The following is a 16,570-nucleotide window of genomic DNA, read 5'->3' on the forward strand; positions in this document are numbered from 1 at the left end:
GGAGCCCCTCTGTCCTCCTGGGTGAGGGTCTAGCTGAGGAGCTCAGGGATGAAGAAATCAGTGGGAAGGAAGCCACCCAAGCCTCATCTGTCTCCAGCGTCCTTCTTCTTTAAGCAGCCTGGGAGGGGCCTGAAGGATTTGGCCTCCCAAAGAGGTTAAGACACTACCCAGCACCCAGGGTCACACAGAGAGTCCTGCCCTGGCAGAGAGAGCGGTGGGCAACCTGAGGGTGGGGAGGCAGGAAGGAGCCTCCCACTCCCTCCCTCACAGCCCTCTGGGTTAAAATTAGCTGAGTTTATTGCAGAGAAGGAGGGAACCATTTCAGACACATCAGCACCATCTGCATTTGCGGCTGCCTGCCACAATGGGTGCTGATGAGGGAGCCAAGTGCCAGCAACTCCCCTCCCTGGGGGTTGGGGGGGGTAGGGAGACCCCTCCCCCATCTCCTCACCCCTCCCTAGGGGTAGAGCAGACCTCCCATCTCCCCACCCCTTTTTGGAGGGCTGAGCCCCTCCATGCAATCACGGCAGCAGGGCTCTGCAAAGTCAGGGCTTCCCCAGCTCGTACAGGTCTCCGGGGAGCACCGAGGCAGACATTTCCCACTGTCCCAGGAACCTAGTCACCTGGACCACAGCTGTCTTCCCAACCCCCAGCTTTGGGGATACGATTAATCCAGTACAGGGCGTCTGTGCTGGCACAACCACCAGGCATCCTGCCTGTGAAGACTAGGCCAGTCGCATCCTCCTCCCCACTCCCAGCGCAGCCTCGCGGACGCTGACCTGCCATCCTCCCCACCTCCTCTTTTCCAGATGTTTCTCCACCCCAGGCCAGATGTTGCCTCAGTCCCATCTCTGGGAGGATTTATTTTGGGAGCCAACATACCACCCACTTCCTACCAATTCCACAATCAATAAAGCTCACTCATTAGCCCTCCTCCTGGGCTCTGAACTTCCAGGAGGTTTTGAAAAGGCAGAGCTGAGGAAAGGGAATGGGGGTGCTTAGGTGCCAAGCCCCATTTGTTCCTGTCATGCTGTGTGACCTTGGGGGAAGTGCCCTCCCTCTCTGGGCCTCGGGTGGTTCATCCATCCAGCAGATTCAGACACAATGGGCTCTGCTGGTGGCTGATGTCTAGAGTAGGGGAGGGGACATTCTAGGCTATGAGGACTCAGTTTAGGCATCTCCTCCTCTATGAAGTCTTCCATGTGCCTTAGGGTAAGTCAGAGCCTCCCTCCCTGGACTGACAGTCCCTGCTTCCCTCTATCTGGCACAGCTGAGACACTTCTGCTTTGGGTCTTGAGGGCCGGTTTATCCATGCTACTGCCTAAGGGATGGACAGTGGCCACTGGAGCCAGGTTGGGGAGTGGCCTGGGGCAGGTGAAGACGGTCACAGTCTCCCCCAGTCTGCAACCTCATCTGTGGTGTTGGGATGGGTCAGAGAGAAGCTTAAAGGTTTCTAGAAGACACCTTGTCCAGCCTCCTGACTCCAGACAGGACACTTTAACTTGGCACAGATCCATTCATCTAGGCTGAGCCCCATTTCAGCACCTCCCAGACCTGGCATCAAGGAAGTTCTGCATGTCTACTTTCAATCCTTCCTGCTGTACATATTCCAAAGCCCACCTGACTCCACTATGTCCTAGCTATTATCCTAGGTGAATCCATTCCATTATCTGAGACATGATCTTTCCAATTAAGCTCTAAAGCTCTTTTTGTCCCAGACATTCCAGGATTCCTATATAAGTTCATTTTGAGGGCTTAGCCTCAGTCCTCCTCCTCCAGGAAGCCCTCTCAGAACACTCACCCAAACCCTTCACGGGGGGAGGGGGGCCCTGCTTCTTCTTTCCTTCTCAACCCTGTAGGTACAGCAAGGAGCTGGACAAAGGTTTAGGGGGGCAGGGGAAGCGTGGGACAGGTACCTACCACTCTGGGCAGCACAGCTGACAGGGCCTCTTTGACAGCCCATTGCAAGCCTGCAATGTCGATGACGGAGCCCAGGCTCAGCAAAGCATCCTGAAAGAGAGGAAAGGGCAGTGAGGGCCTTTTCCAGGCAGGCCAGGGCAACCCCCCTACCCAGGTGGCTGGGAACACAAATTCCCAGCTTAAACCAGCGCCCAAGGCTCGCAGACACTTGAATCCCAGGATCTTAGGATCTCAGAATCCAACCAGTCTTAAGGCCCTAGAATGTCCAAGTCCCCTCATCTTACAGATGGGGAGACCGGGGCTCAGAGAAGGGCCAGGGACTTAGCAAAGAACTCACAGTGAGTCAAGAGGTCAAGTCTAGACTAGACCCCAGGTCTCTTGTCCTTCAGACAAGGACAACTCAGGAAAGCAGGGAAAGTACAAGCTTCCACATTAATACAAAGCAAAACGAGCAAACAAAAAACCCCACATTTGAATCCTAGCTCCACTATTTATTAGCAGTGGGCATCTTGGTCAAGTCACTGAGCCTCAGTCTTCTATCTGTAAATTGGGGGCAACTGAGGCTATCTCCCCCTACAGGCTAATGTGAAGATAAAATGAAACTGAGTCCTAGAAGTGCCTCACAGGGTGCCCACACACATAGGTGCTCAGCTAAACATTTGCTGAATCTGAGTCCCACTCAGTTTCCTGAGGAGGGAGGTGGTTCACACAGTCTCGTTTGTCAGCCTAGTGAGGGGCTGGGAGTAGCAAGAATCCAAGGGGTGCATGAGCCCACAAGATGCGAGAAACATGGGCCAGCCCCTGGCAAGATAGGAGGAGAAGGAGAGATCAGCCTTGACTGCCTCACAGCCTTCCCGTCCCAGGAACAGTCCCCGTCCTTGGAGAGCCGGAACAGAGACAAGAAAGGTCCCTGCTTCTCGCTCTATTAACTTGGCCAGAACCATGGGGATCAAAGAGAAAGGTAATGGAACAGAGGATCCAGGGCCAAGGCAGAATTGTGACTCATACCATCCACTCAGCTGTGCCTTCCCCACTAGCCCCTGGAAGTTCTTTCTGATGGCTTCCTTGTGGATGGCTGAGTTCATAAAGCAAAGCGATTAACTGTAGGATGCAGGACACATGGCGTGGCCCCATTCTTGTGAAAGTGATATGAGATTGAGGGTCTTAGTGGACCACAGGCTCAGCATGAGCCCGTAGTGTAAATGTGGCTGGTAATACATTAAAATGCTGAAACTGCCGGCCGTATTAATAAAGATCCATTAACCTAAATAGAGAAGATGAGAGTTCCTCCACTGATTCAATCATCCCCAGTGCATTGTGTCCCAGGTAAGGACAAGATGAGACTCATTCAGAGGAGATGACCCATGTAAGGAGGGAACTGGAAATCAAGTCCTGCATGTCACTAAGCTTGGAGAGTCTAGGGGTGCCTAGCCTGCAGCAGAGCAGAACCCAGGGGTCTCAGTATTTGACTCCAATATCTCAGGCTTTCCTGGGCAGGGGGACTGGACTCTGTGGTCCTGGAGACAGCCTGGAGACCCATAGGATTTCACAGGAGGCTGGCCTTGGCCCAGTGGGATGAAAGAACTTCTTCTAGGCAGAGCCACGCTGCACAGGCACAGGCCACCAGGAGAGAGGAAGTGAGCTCCCCATACCTGGGGGTATGCAAAAATGGCTAGATGCCCATTTTTCAGAGTAGCTACAGAGGGGAGTCCTGCACTGGGGTCCAGATGAAGCCTAGGGTCCAAGCTTCAGCTCCAGATTTCACCTTGCATCTTCTTGGCTTCAATTTCCTCCCCTACCCCACCTCCCACTCCCACCCAGTCCTGTGTTGCAGGATGGGGGGCAGTAATGGGCTGTCTCCCCCAAATGCTCACTTGGCATTGCTTTCTCGAACCCCCAACTCCTCTTTTATCCCCCTCACTGCTCAAGTGAAGATACATTTTGGTCATGAAGATGTGACTCCATCCTAGGACATCAGAAGTTGCGCATTCCAAACAATACAATCCCCAAATTGGATCAATTCTCCTTTGACCCTTAGGCGCTCCTCATCACAGTTCACACACCCTCAGCACCACACATACCCAGCCACACAGCCACAAACCTTCACGTCCTCTCAGAAATACCCCAGCCTGCCTTCAGACACCCTCCAGGTACACACAGGTGCAGCTACTTCCTTATGGAGTCACAAGGCCAGGACTCAGCAACACCTGCACGCACAGTATACACATGGGCTATTGTGGCCTTTCGAGGTCAATTCTGCAGACTAAGGCAGGGAGGAAGAGCTGATGCCCCAAATAATCCCCAACTAAAATCTGTCAACCCAGATTCCTCAGACTGGGGTTCCCAGGGCTTGGCTCCAGAGGTGGTGCTGGTTTAGGTCTGTTCCTGCCTGGAGACAGTGGGGATGGACAAGCTAAGCCCTGAGGGGCCCTGCCCTCCAGTGGAGTTTATGTGTATAGTGTGGAAGTTGGAGAAGAGGGGCCAAGGTGATGGAGTAAGCTCTCATGTAGGGAGAGACATTTCTCAAAGCCATAGACTTGGGACAGCTAAGTGTCCCCACTTGACAGATGAAGAAACTGAGGCTCAAAAAGAAGCAATGCCCCATCTGTGGTCAGCCAGCCAGTCAGGGCAGAGCCAGGTCCAGAACCCACGACTCTGGATCTCCAGCCTCTCTCTTGCTTCTGCTCTGCACCGACCCCCAGCTCCCTCCTCAGGGGGCTTAGAGAGAATAGTTTGTCCTTTGTTCTGATTGGTGGCTCCTCGACCTGCCCTTTACTTGGATTGGGGAACGCCCTGAATTGTCCTTTACTGGAATTGGTGGGTGCCTGTCTGGCCTTTGCTTGGATTGGTCAGTTTTCTGTGACTCCTCAGGCAGAGGGCAGGATTATGGCAGTGACGGGGGGAATGGGAAAGGAAACTTTGGGAGAGTTGGGGCAGCAGCAGGGAGGGGTCCTGAGTGGGCTGGATGCAGACATGGCCCATGAAGCCCGGAGCTCTCTGCCTGGCATCCTTCTGTCCACCCACCTCCTGGCCCTGCCCTGCCTGCCCCAGGATGGGGGGTGTTGAGTGCAGGAACCACAGCTGGGAAAGGCCACTTCATACCTGGCCTTTAAGACTCGCTCACATGCCAACTTCTCCTCGAACCTTCTCTGATCTCAAAGCAACTTCACCTCCTGCATCAACTCAGGGAGGAAATAGCTCAAATTCCAAAGTCCAAGCGGGGGCTCAGAGGACAGAGTGGCTGCCCCAGTGAAAGGAGAATCAATGGGGAGCAGCTGAGAATGGGAAGTAGGGAAATTCCCAGTTTGGAGGCCCAGGTGGGGACTAACAAGGCTCAAGTCAGAGGTTAAAACCCCAGAAATCTTAAAAAGATGAGGAAAGGAAAAGTACAAACAGAGCCATACCTGTTCTCACGAACGTCTACACATGTCATACATATACATACTGCCACGCACACACCCTCACACAAACACGCACACACACATGGATAAAAACGCAACCCTATATACAATGCACACATAAATATGCACTTAGGCGTGTACACACACACACATGCAAACACACTCACACACACACAGCCCGGCTCAGGGTGAGGCGAAAGAGGTCACGTTTCCTGCTTTTGCAGCTTTCCTGAACAGCCATCAGTATAAATATCAGCAAAACAACCAGCAATCCCAGACTCCAGAGGAGAATCTGTGGTGTGTAGAAAAGCGCAGCGATTTCCAGTCCTGTCCCGGACTGACTATGGAAGCTCTGTGTGGCCTTGGTAGGCCCTTTCCTCTTCTGAGCCTCAGTTTCCTCATTATTAAAAATGGGTCCTTCCAGCTTGCAACATATAGTTCTATGATTTTGTGTTTTAATTCAGTGAGGATGGGTGGATGGATATGTGAATGGATGGATGGATGGATGGATGGATGGATGGATGGATGGATGGGTGGATGGATGGATGGGTGGATAGAGCCTTTCTACTTTCCCCAGCTCCCTACCTGCAGCTGTATTGTTGGAGGTAGGTCCACTCAGCACTACAGACAGTGCCACTCCCACACACTAATCTTTCACCTCAGATACCAAGAAAGGGGAGCCTGTTCTGAGTGAGGGCTCCTCTGGAGCCAGTGTTGGGGCTGGATCAGCCTTTCTGCACTCATTTGGACAGGGGAGAGGGTCTGGACAAAATTACTTCTAACTCCTTAATGGATTATATGAAGCCAGAGACCTTGGCCTTATCCCTTCTGCAGCCACTAGCACAGGCACGGATGGCCTTCTTGAAGGTCAGTGTCACTGTCACAAGCTAGTTTCCTGCCTTGTCTCCATGAGTCTCTATGTCTTTCCCCACCTCCACTGACCCTTCTATTGCTCTTCCTGCTGCCTGGAACCTAGAGCCCACCCCTCGCTCTCTGGAGGGAAGCCTCCTAGTGCCCCCACGGAGGCCTAGAAGAAGGTAGTAACATCAAACCCAACACTCAGGGGCCTCCTAAGACAAGCTGTGTTACCGGGACTGGCCATACATACTGACTTACCCAGCTCTGCCTGTGCTAGGTCCTGTGTGGCCTGGGGTTGTGGGCGCCCTCCCTCTCTGGGCTTTGGTGTCCTTTTCTCTAAAGGAGGGACCTTCAAGATCCCCAGGACTTTGGAGTCCCTCTCCCTCTCTATTCCTCCTTCCTTCCCCCTGGGGCTGTCTCTCTCTCAGGCTCTGTCTCCCTGATCTCTCCGAGTGTGTCGTCTCTCTCCTTTTCTCCATGCTTCCCTCAGTTGACGCCCATCTCTGTCACAGGCTGCTCTCCTGTCTCGTCTCCAAGAATCTCAACGCCTTTTCCCACCTCCAAATCCTCTCTCCTCTCAGATGGCTTCTGCCCTCTCTCTCCTGTATGGTTCTGCCCCTCCCCCCAACTCCTGGCTCTCCTGCCCACTCCTCCCCCAAACCTCTAAATGGTTACCTTGAAAACTTGGGGAGAAAGCCCCTGACCCAAGATAGGCACCCACAGGACAAGGGAACCCAGGAAAGTGGCCATGATGAGAGAAACCAGGGGTGCCAGGGCAGATGCCATCTATTCTTCTGCTTCCTGCCTCCCATTCTGGTGGGCATTATACACAGTCTCTTCTCTTCCCAGAGAACAGGGCCTTCAAGGGCAAAGGCGCACATTTGTCTCTGAGCCCAGCATGTGCCTGGCACTTGTAAGCCCATCTGCTCCGCCGGGGTGACTGGCAGAGCTCCCCCAAAGGAGGCCTCCTGGAGGCTCAGGCCAGAGAAGCCCCTGTGGGCTGGGCGTCAGACCCCAGCCGAGCCCGGGCACCCCAAGCTTACTCTGTGACTCTCACCGTCCTCACAGCGTGTCTGGCCCTATAGAATCAGGAGACAGCCAGGAAGCAGGAGAGGCAGCCCCATCTCCTCCCTCCCCTCCTGCCGGCCCAGACCTGCCACCCGCCCAGGAGCTGCCTCTAACAGACACTGGTGCCTTAAATACGCCAAGAGCCGCCCAGGAGTGCTAAGATCTTGCAGCCCCAGACCTCCCCTCAAAAAGGCTGAGCTGGACCAGGGGCAGGAAAATAGAGGAAAGAGGCTTGGTGACCCTTGGGAGACCTGATCTGAGGAAGCGACAGGAGAGAGACCCAGGCCACAGTTGGACAAGCTCACATGTCAGGGCCCTGCTTGAGTGGGGTATCAGGCTTTGGGGGAGAAAAGGCACCTTTCTCAAGCACCTACTGTGTGCTAGAGGCGTCCATCAGTGGTTCTCAAACTTGACTGTGCACCAGAATCCCCTGGAGGGCTTGTTAATATCCAGCTTGCTGGCCCTACCCCCAGAGTTTCTGATACAGTAGGTCTTGGATGAGGCCAAGAATTTGCATTTCCAACACATCCATAGATGCTGCTGCTGCTGCTGCTGCCCCAGGGACCACACTTTGAGACCCAGCGACACACGCTCTCTCTCATCCTCCTACCAACCCTGGGAGGCACCTGTGCTGACCACACCGTTTTAGAGCTAAGGAGACTAAGGATCAAAGGGGCGGGGCCTTGCTCAGGTGAGAACGACCCAGCTTCTGGCAGCAGGTCTGTGCCACTTCCCTCGCACGAGGGGGCTCCTCAGAGCAGGTCCCCAGAGAAGGCAGAGGCAGGCGTCCTGGAAGGAGCGAGGGGGCACAGTGGGGTGACATGGGGCCGGGGTGTGTGGAAGGGGCTTCTTGGAGCTCAGGGGCCCAGCCCTCAAGGAAGGACCTGCCCTTCCCCCTTCCTCCTACCTCTCCTTCTCTTCCTCTCCTCCCTCCTCTGGGTCCCCCCTTTCCCCTCCCCCACCCCTCGCAGACTCTGGCTTCAGTTGTTACTCCAACAGGGCCGCGTCCCCAGCCTCCGAGCCACACTGGAGACACGTGCACTGTAGAATACACCTGAGCCCGGTCCTGGCGCTCCCCCACCCCGTCCCCCGACCTCCCCGATGAGCTCGGCCCCATCCTGTGGGCTCCTTCCCTCCAACATTTACACACAGCTCCTCCCGGGACCCTCACCATTTCTAAGCCAGTCTCAGCTTTTACTCTAGCTCCTGCCTCCTCCAAAATGCCCTCCCAATTGTCCCAGGCCCCCCTGGATTCCTCAAGGACTAGGTTTGGGGTTGGATGAAGGAGAAGGGGAAGGAATTGGGGAGGGAAGGCAGGAATTGTATGAACAGTCAGCTCTCCGAGGACCTGACTCGCTGGGCCCCCTCAGTCCCTAGCACAGGGTCTGGGGTGAGGAAACAGCAGAGTGGGAAGAGGGAGGAAGGGCAGAGCCCAGTGTGCGGGGGGAAGATGGTCTCAGGGGGAGTCCAGGACAGGCTCAGGGCTTCTCCCCTAGCTCCCCACGTCCCGCTGCCTCATCCACAGGGCAGAGCCAATAGCTGCCTCCACTCCCATCGCCCACATTCTTCTCGATGCCACAGTCTTCCTCCCCAGCACATCAGTAGCATCCCCTCATCACTGCTGTCCCAAATACCTGATGCCTCTCCTGTCCTTGATTCCTGGGCCAAGGGCCCGTGTGGGCAGAGTTCGGCACAGCGGGCTGGCAGGTGTAAGCTGGCTGTGAGTCAGTCATACCACAAAAGAGAAGCCTGGGCAGGAAGGAGGTGGGCTCCCCGACCCCAGTGGTGTGCAAACAAGGACAGGGGCCCTGCTACGGAGTCTGTGCCATGAGAAAGGACTTGATGAGCCTGGCTGGCCTCCAGCTCTGGGTTCCATGACTCTTAATGTCTTCAAACCCTCCTCAGCCTCACCCGCTCCGTGGCCTTCAGCGTGGGCTGGGAGCTGGACAAGGCAAGTCCAGGAGCCTCTGAGAGGCGAGCACAGTGGCCCAAGCTGGAGAGGAGGATGGAGCTGAGCGACCCAGTGGACGAGTGTCAGAAAAGAGTTACTGTCTCTCCGGAAATGATGGCTGAAGGAACAACTGGGTACATGAATGAATGAATAAATGAGCCTCCCACCCAGGGGCTCGTACAGCCCTGTGCTCCCCATGATGGCATGGCATGCAGAGTTGCCACTACTGTCCATCTGGCTCCCCGATCAGATTGGGGGTTCTTAGAGGGCAGAGGTTGCGCCCTATTCCTCCTGGGGACCCCGGTATCATGCAGCCTGTCACAGGGGTCAGGAGGTGTTTGCTGAGCTATAAAATGATAGCTGGACTCCGAGTGCCCAGGGCTGTTGGGCTGTGAAGGGTATATGCCATTACTAAGCAGAGGGATGGACCCCATGACTCCACCCTCTCAAAGTCTCCCAAGTCTGGCACAGTGACTGTCTTAGAGGAGCCTAAGGTAGGAGGGTGCCTTGTGCTGAGAACTTTTGGCAACCTTTCCAAGGCATCTCTGCAGGCCAGGAGGCCTTTCTGCCTCAGGATCACCTCCCAGTGCAGGCTGGGTAGGGGACAGCATGTCAGGAAGGAGAGGCTCTTCCCTCAGAGGAGCACTATCTTTATCACCTTCTTTCATGAAGGCTCCTCCAGGCAGCCTTCCTGGGTGGGTCACTTGTCCTCTTCCCAGGCCTCGGGAGAATTCCCACAGGATCAGAGTCTACAGGGCCCCAGGCCTATGGAGCCAAATCCCCAGCTTGATGAGGGTAGACTAAGACCAGGAGAGGCAGGAAAGGACTTGCCCAGGGTCTCACGTGGAGTCAGGAGGCCTTTGCCCCAGTCCAGAGGCCTCCGGGACACACTAGGCTCCCTCCCTGCTATGCACTGTTTATCTTAGCGGCCCCTCCAGTTCCTTGCCTTGGCCAGCGGATGGGCTGAGCCCCTCTCAGGTGCCGGGTAGAGCTGGGTGCCCTCCTCCAGGCCAGGGACAGGGCCTCGTGTCTCTCCCTCTGTGCCAGACACGGTACCCACAGTGGGAGGTAAATGCTGGATGGCACTGGCCTGGCCCAGGGTCAGTGTGGGCCTGCAGAGGGCAGGGAGGAAGTGCTAACCTGGGGAGGGGCTGCTGGGAGTGAAGGGCGGGCAGGTCTGGCAGAGCATCTCCTCCAGCACAAGACCGACAGCAGGAGACAGAGCGGCTGCCACTGCCATGGGGCTCTCCTGGCTCTGACCTGAGCTCTCTGTTTCCCTCCCAGCCTTCCTGGGTTCTCCATATCTGTCTCTCTTTCTCTCAGTCTGTTCTTCTCTGGTATGTGTCTCTCCCACAGCCTCACTGTGGGTCCCATGACTGTACTTGGCTCTGTCTTCAGGGCCTGGCCCATCCCAGCTGTTCCCCAAATCCAGGCATGGGGGGCGGGGGTTGGGAGGGAGGGTGAGTCTGAGAAAGAGACTGGGACAGAGATGAGGACCGATTCAGAGGCAGAGGGACAGACACAAGAGCCAGGAGGGGGCCCTGGGGACAGGGCTGGGGAGGCCGGGCTGGCCAGGGTCTTCAAGCCTCCCCAGTCCCGAGGACAAAGCCAGAATTGGAGGGAGGAGCGGGGTCCACCCTTTCCCTCTGCACTGGCTCCTGGCCCCCCTTCCTTCTCCCTGCCCCTGCAGGAATGTGTGAGCACTTTAATTGTTCCTAAAAATAGTCCCACTGTATTGGGGGCTGGAATGAGAAATCTTCTGGGCAGGGTTCATCTCAGGCATGTCCCTGCCTCTGAGCTCCCAACCACTCTGTTCCCCAGAGCGGGGGGCCTTTCTGAGCCTCCCCCAACCCGTAGCTGCAGTGCTGTATTCCTCCCTTGCAGAAGCCTGCCATGGCTCCCAGGGCCCTGGGATAGGCTCTGAGCTCCTGGACCTGCTGGAGTTGTTGGTGAAGCACCTCAGACGAGGCCACTGCTGTTCCTGCTGACACCCTGGTCCAGGCTCCACGCTCTAGACTATTCCCAACTCTCCAGCCTTAAGCCCCCAACCCCTTCATCCCCCCACCTCCAGGCCTTGGCTCCTCCTTTTCCATTTCCTGCACCAGATGTCCTCTCTTCTCCCCTCCTGTCCTTCCAGGCAGGGGTTCCTAACCCTGGGGCCGCAGACCTGGTACTGGGCTGCAGCCTGTTAGGAACCCGGCCACACAGCAGGAGGTGAGTAGTGGGCGAGTGAGCAAAGCTTCAACTGCCGCGATGCACCCCATCACTCGCACTACCGCCTGAACCATCCTCCCCCCGCCCTCGTCCGTGGAAGAATTGTCTCCCACGAAACCGAAACCGGTCCCTGGTGCCAAAAAGGTTGGGGACTGCTGCTTCCAGGCTCAGCCCAGGTCTGCCCCAGTGCCCCACCCCCGCTGTGCTATCCTGCTCCCTGGTCCTGTTCTCATCCCCACCTCCCCTCCACTGTTCCCCTTGGCAGATCAACAAGGGCTGAGCCTCTCCGTGCCACCGCTGCCCCGAGCAAAGCTCTGAGGTGCGGCCCTTCTCCAGGGAAGGGGACACTGGGGAGACACTGCAGGCTCTGGGGCCCCACGCCCTGCCCTGAACCCTGGACCTTACTGGCCCCTCCATCTCCCCACCCCAGCTTTGGTTTTCTCTTCTGCACCCCGGGCCTGGAATGTCTCTCCATTTCAGTCTCCGGGTGAAAGCCCATCTAGTCTCACCTCCTCTCTGCCTCCATTTTTCAGATGGGGGAACCGAGCCCCAGAGAGGGGTGTTGACGGGTCCACAAGTCCACAGGAGGCTGGCCGTGGGCCTCGGTCACACCGCATCATTACGCAGGGTCCCCTCGCTTGGGCTCCAGAGGCAGGGCTCCTCACACAACCCACCAGCCCACCACCCCGCCTGGGCAGACAGGCTGGCATCCAAAATCATTTGCCTTTGGAGGGCCCAGGAAGCCACAGAACAAACATCCGGAGTCTCTGGAACTTCTCCTACTCTCCTTCCTCATATCCTCATATCTCAAGGATCCGGGAGCAACCGAGTGCGTGTACACACACACACACAGCCCAGGGCCGGGTAAACATGTGAGCCCAGGAGATCTCACGTGACTGTTGTGCCTGTGAATCTGTGCTGGCCCTTTAGAGGCCCCCAAACCCTAAAAAGATGAGGATGTACCCCAGTCTCACCAGGCCTTATATAAATTTTGTCTTGGAAATGAACATTAAAATCACATTTGTGTGACTTTTCTGATTGCAAAATTCTGAATACACTCATCACAACTGACTTTTTTTCCCACTTTGTAGGCCGCTCCTGCTTTGCTAGTGACCTAAGCACATGTGTGGCCTGCCCATTAGTTGTCCACGATGCATGTCCCTACAGGCCATCATGTAACCACAGCAGAATATGTCCCTTGGGTTATTAGAAGGATATCTGTGTGAAAGCATGTGGCTCTGGGACTCTGGGGGAATGTGTGTGAAAGTGTAAATGTGTGAGCACCCCTGAGGCACCATCTGTGCACAAGCCATCTGCACGTACGGCTGCCCGTGCATGTGTGATGTGGGTTGTCAGTGTCTGTGTGAGCCTGGGTGTGTGCAGCAAGTGTGTAGCTGTCTGGGGAACTGTGAGTGCTCCAGTGGCTGGTTTTGTCTCCGAGCAAGTGAATGAGTTTATGGTTGAGTGTTGGCATCTGTGCCTGTGGGGGGTTTGATTCTCCTGCCCCGTGGACCCCACCACCTCCTCCATCACCTCTGCCAGACCTGGGCTCACATCCCTACCCTGCCACACACCACCTGTGTGGCACTGGACAAGCTTTTCACCTCCCTGGGCTCAGTTTCCTCATCTATAAAATGGTGCCTTCTCCCAGAGCCACTGGGAAGACTCAAGTGGAACCATGAGGTCCTGCCTAAGCTGTTCCCAGCTAGGGGCTAGGCCACCTCTGTGCAAGTTACAAAGAGGTGACCCCAACCCTCTGGGCAAATGCAGCCTGAGGGGCAAGGATTGGTGGGGGAGAATGAGCTGGGTTTTAGTGCCACCCTGCCTCTGTTGGAGCCCTGTGCAAGCAAGGTACAACCTGCGAGGTTAGAAGCTGTGGCCCTGCAGGTGACCAAGAAATACCAGCTCCCTTTCTTCCTGCCCTTGCTCCAGGTATGCTGCCTGGGACTAGAGGGTCTCTGACTCTGGACAGAGATGAGGCTCTGAGGATACCCGCCCCCTCCTAACTCCCCCTAGGGTTCTGTCCCCTTCACCCACCCTCTACCCCACCCTCTCCAAAGCCCAAGAGAAGGCCCTACGGAAGCCATAAGGGGGGACTGACCAGATCTGGGATGCAGAGACCAGCTATGCTGGCCAGAGGCTCAGAGACTACCCCCCACCCCACTCTCATTGTCAGACAGGGAGACTGAGGCATGGAAAAGGGCCAGGGACCCTCCAGGGTCACAAGTGAACCCGGTCATTCCAAGCCTTTGTCTCAAGATCTCTGTGGCTGGAGTTGGGAAGACCCAAGCTCTGGACTCTTCTGGCTCCAGAATGGAACCCAAGGGAGTGGGTGGGGTGGGTCCCTCCCAAGAGACAGGCACTTCCAGACCTGTGCTCTCAGCTACTGGGGTGGATCTCCTACCCATCCCCACCCACCCCACCAGGGCCAGATCCCCTACTGGTGTGATTAACCAAATTATGGCATTTTTTTCTTGAGCAAATTGCATCGGCCTAATTGAATGAGGCTGCAGGAGCCTGGGCTGGAGGCTGAGAGCGGGTGAGGACGGCAGGAGCCAGGGAGAGGAGTGGGGGGGAGCAAGCTGGGGTGGGGAGGCCCTGACAATGCCGAGCAGGGGACAGAAGGGGCGGAAGAGGGAGGGCTGAGAGCATAGAACACATCATTCATTCTGTGCACCCTCTCTGTGCACCCACTGGCACTCCCATCACACCAGGTGTCTGGGCACACGGATTTGAGGGGTGGTCTCCCCAAGAGACCACTGAGCATTTGCTCAGTGCCAGGCACTGTGTTCATTTAAAAGCACCATTTCACGTAATCCTCCCAACCACCCTATTTTATACTTGAGGGAATTGAGGCTCAAGAGATCAAATAACTTGCTAAATATCACAGCCAGACAGGGTTGTCTGACACCATAGCTTAACAGGTACCTGCAGCGTCCCACTACCGAGCTCCCGCCCTGCCTCCAGGAAGCCTTCCTGGAGAGTTCAGAGAAAGGAACAGGCCTCACGCCAGCTCATACTTGGGCCCAGACACCATTTCTGTCCCCATCGAGCGTTTCTCCTTGTCCACTCTGTGATGTCTGTCCTCTGTCTGACGGTCAGCAGCTGAGGCTGGCGCTGATCTGACATGATCGCACACACCCCCGTCAACCACAACACACCGCAATCCCTCTCATTCCCATACGGCATCCACTCTGTGTCATACTCACCACCTCAGGGCAACACACAGGGACATGATCACTGTCACCTTCATATGGCATGTCCCACATACTCAGTGACACACAATCACTTCACAGTGTCCACAGTGTCACACATCACTGTCACGGGGCCACACACAGTGAAACTATCACTTTTGCCCTCAATCAGGGTGGCCCACCTTCAGCGTCACACACAATGTCTCAAGGTCCCCAGTGTCACCCTCACACAGCCTTACACATACAGTTCCAAGCTGGCTCTGTGTTGCACTGTCTCATTTCAGCGTCATCCAGGACCTTCTGACCTTAAAAATATCCACCTTTGGTGAAATGACATCATGTCTGATATTTGTGTTAAAATACTTCAGCAAAGCAACCTACAAAATGGGAGAAAATATTTGCAATCATATATCTGATAAGGGGTTAGTATCCAGAATATATAAAGAAGTCCTACAGCTCAACCACAAAGCAAACAAACAACCTGATTTTAAAATGGGCAAAGGCCTTGAATAGACATTTCTCTAAAGATGTACGAATGGCCAACAAGCACATGAAAAGACGCTCAGCAGCACTAATAATCAAGGAATGCAAATCAAAACTACAGTGAGGGGCTTCCCTGGTGGTGCAGTGGTTAAGAATCTGCCTGCCAACGCAGGGGACATGGGTTCGAGCCCTGGTTCGGGAAGATCCCACATGCCACAGAGCAAGTAAGCCCGTGTGCCACAACTACCAAGCCCGCGTACCACAACTACTGAAGCTGGGGTGCCTAGAGCCCGTGCTCCACAAGAAGAGAAGCCACTGCAATGAGAAGCCCGCGCACCGCATCGAAGAGTAGCCCCGGTTCACTGCAACTAGAGCAAGCCCATGTGCAGCAACGAAGACCCAACGCAGCCAAAAATAAAAAAATAAATAAATGTACTTTAAAAAAAAGGAACCGCAATGAGATACCACTTCACACTCATTAGGATGGCTGCTATTAAGAAAAAAAAAGGACTTCCCTGGTGGCACAGTGGTTAAGAATCCTCCTGCCAATGCAGGCGACACGGGTTTGAGCCCTGGTCTGGGAAGATCCCACATGCCGCGGAGCAACGAAGCCTGTGCGCCACCACTACTGAGCCTGCACTCTAGAGCCCGCGAGCCACAACTACTGAGCCTGCGAGCCACAACTACTGAAGCCCGCAGGCCTAGAGCCTGTGCTCCGCAACAAAAAGAAGCCACCACAATGAGAAGCCCGCACACTGCAACGAAGACCCAATGGAGCCATAAATTAATTAATTAACTAATTAATTAAAGAAAAAAGAAAAAAAGTGTTGGTGAGGATGTGGAGAAACTGGAACCTGGTACACTGTTGGTGGGAGTGTAAAATGGTACAGCTGCTGTGGAAAACAGTATGGTGGTTCCTCAAAAATTAAAGATTAAGTTACCATGTGACCCAGCAATTCCACTTCTGGTTATATATCTAAAAGAATTGAAAGCAGGATCTTAAAGAGCTATTTGTACACCCATGTTCACAGCAGCACTATTCATAAAAGTCAAAAGGTGGAAGCAACCCAAGTGCCCATCAGTGGATGAACTGGTAAACAAAATGTGGTTTATTCATGCAATAGAATATTATTCAGCCTCAAAGAGGAAGGGAATTCTGACATATGTTATAACATGGCATGGATGAACCTTGAGGACATTATGCTGAATGAAATGTCAGTCATGAAAAGACAAATACTGTATGATTCCACTTAATATGATATACCTAGGATAGTCAGATTCATAGAGACAGAAAGTAGAAGAGTGGTTACCTGGGGCTGGGGGGAGGGGGAGATTGTTTAATGGGTGTAAGTTTCAGTTTTGCAAAGTGAAAAATGTTCTGGAAAATGGCTGCACATCAATGTGAAGGTACTTAACACCACTGAACCCTACATTTAAAAACAGTTAAGATGGTAAATTTTATATTATGCACATTTTATCAC

At 54.6% G+C, this 16,570-nt stretch overlaps 1 protein-coding gene across 2 annotated transcripts in view; it reads right to left on the reverse strand.

The window, feature by feature from the left end:
* Window positions 1-16,570, reverse strand: part of PDE2A (phosphodiesterase 2A) — a 65,086-nt gene that overhangs the window by 29,908 nt on the left and 18,608 nt on the right. For both annotated transcript variants that reach the window (XM_079930142.1, XM_079930143.1), the window contains one exon: window positions 1,921-2,010. In XM_079930142.1, the coding sequence (XP_079786268.1) occupies window positions 1,921-2,010 (90 nt within the window). The remainder of the gene's footprint in view (window positions 1-1,920; window positions 2,011-16,570) is intronic.

The sequence above is a fragment of the Stenella coeruleoalba genome, assembly GCF_951394435.1.
Source record: "Stenella coeruleoalba genome assembly, chromosome: 8".
NCBI classification, from domain to species: Eukaryota; Metazoa; Chordata; class Mammalia; order Artiodactyla; family Delphinidae; genus Stenella; species Stenella coeruleoalba.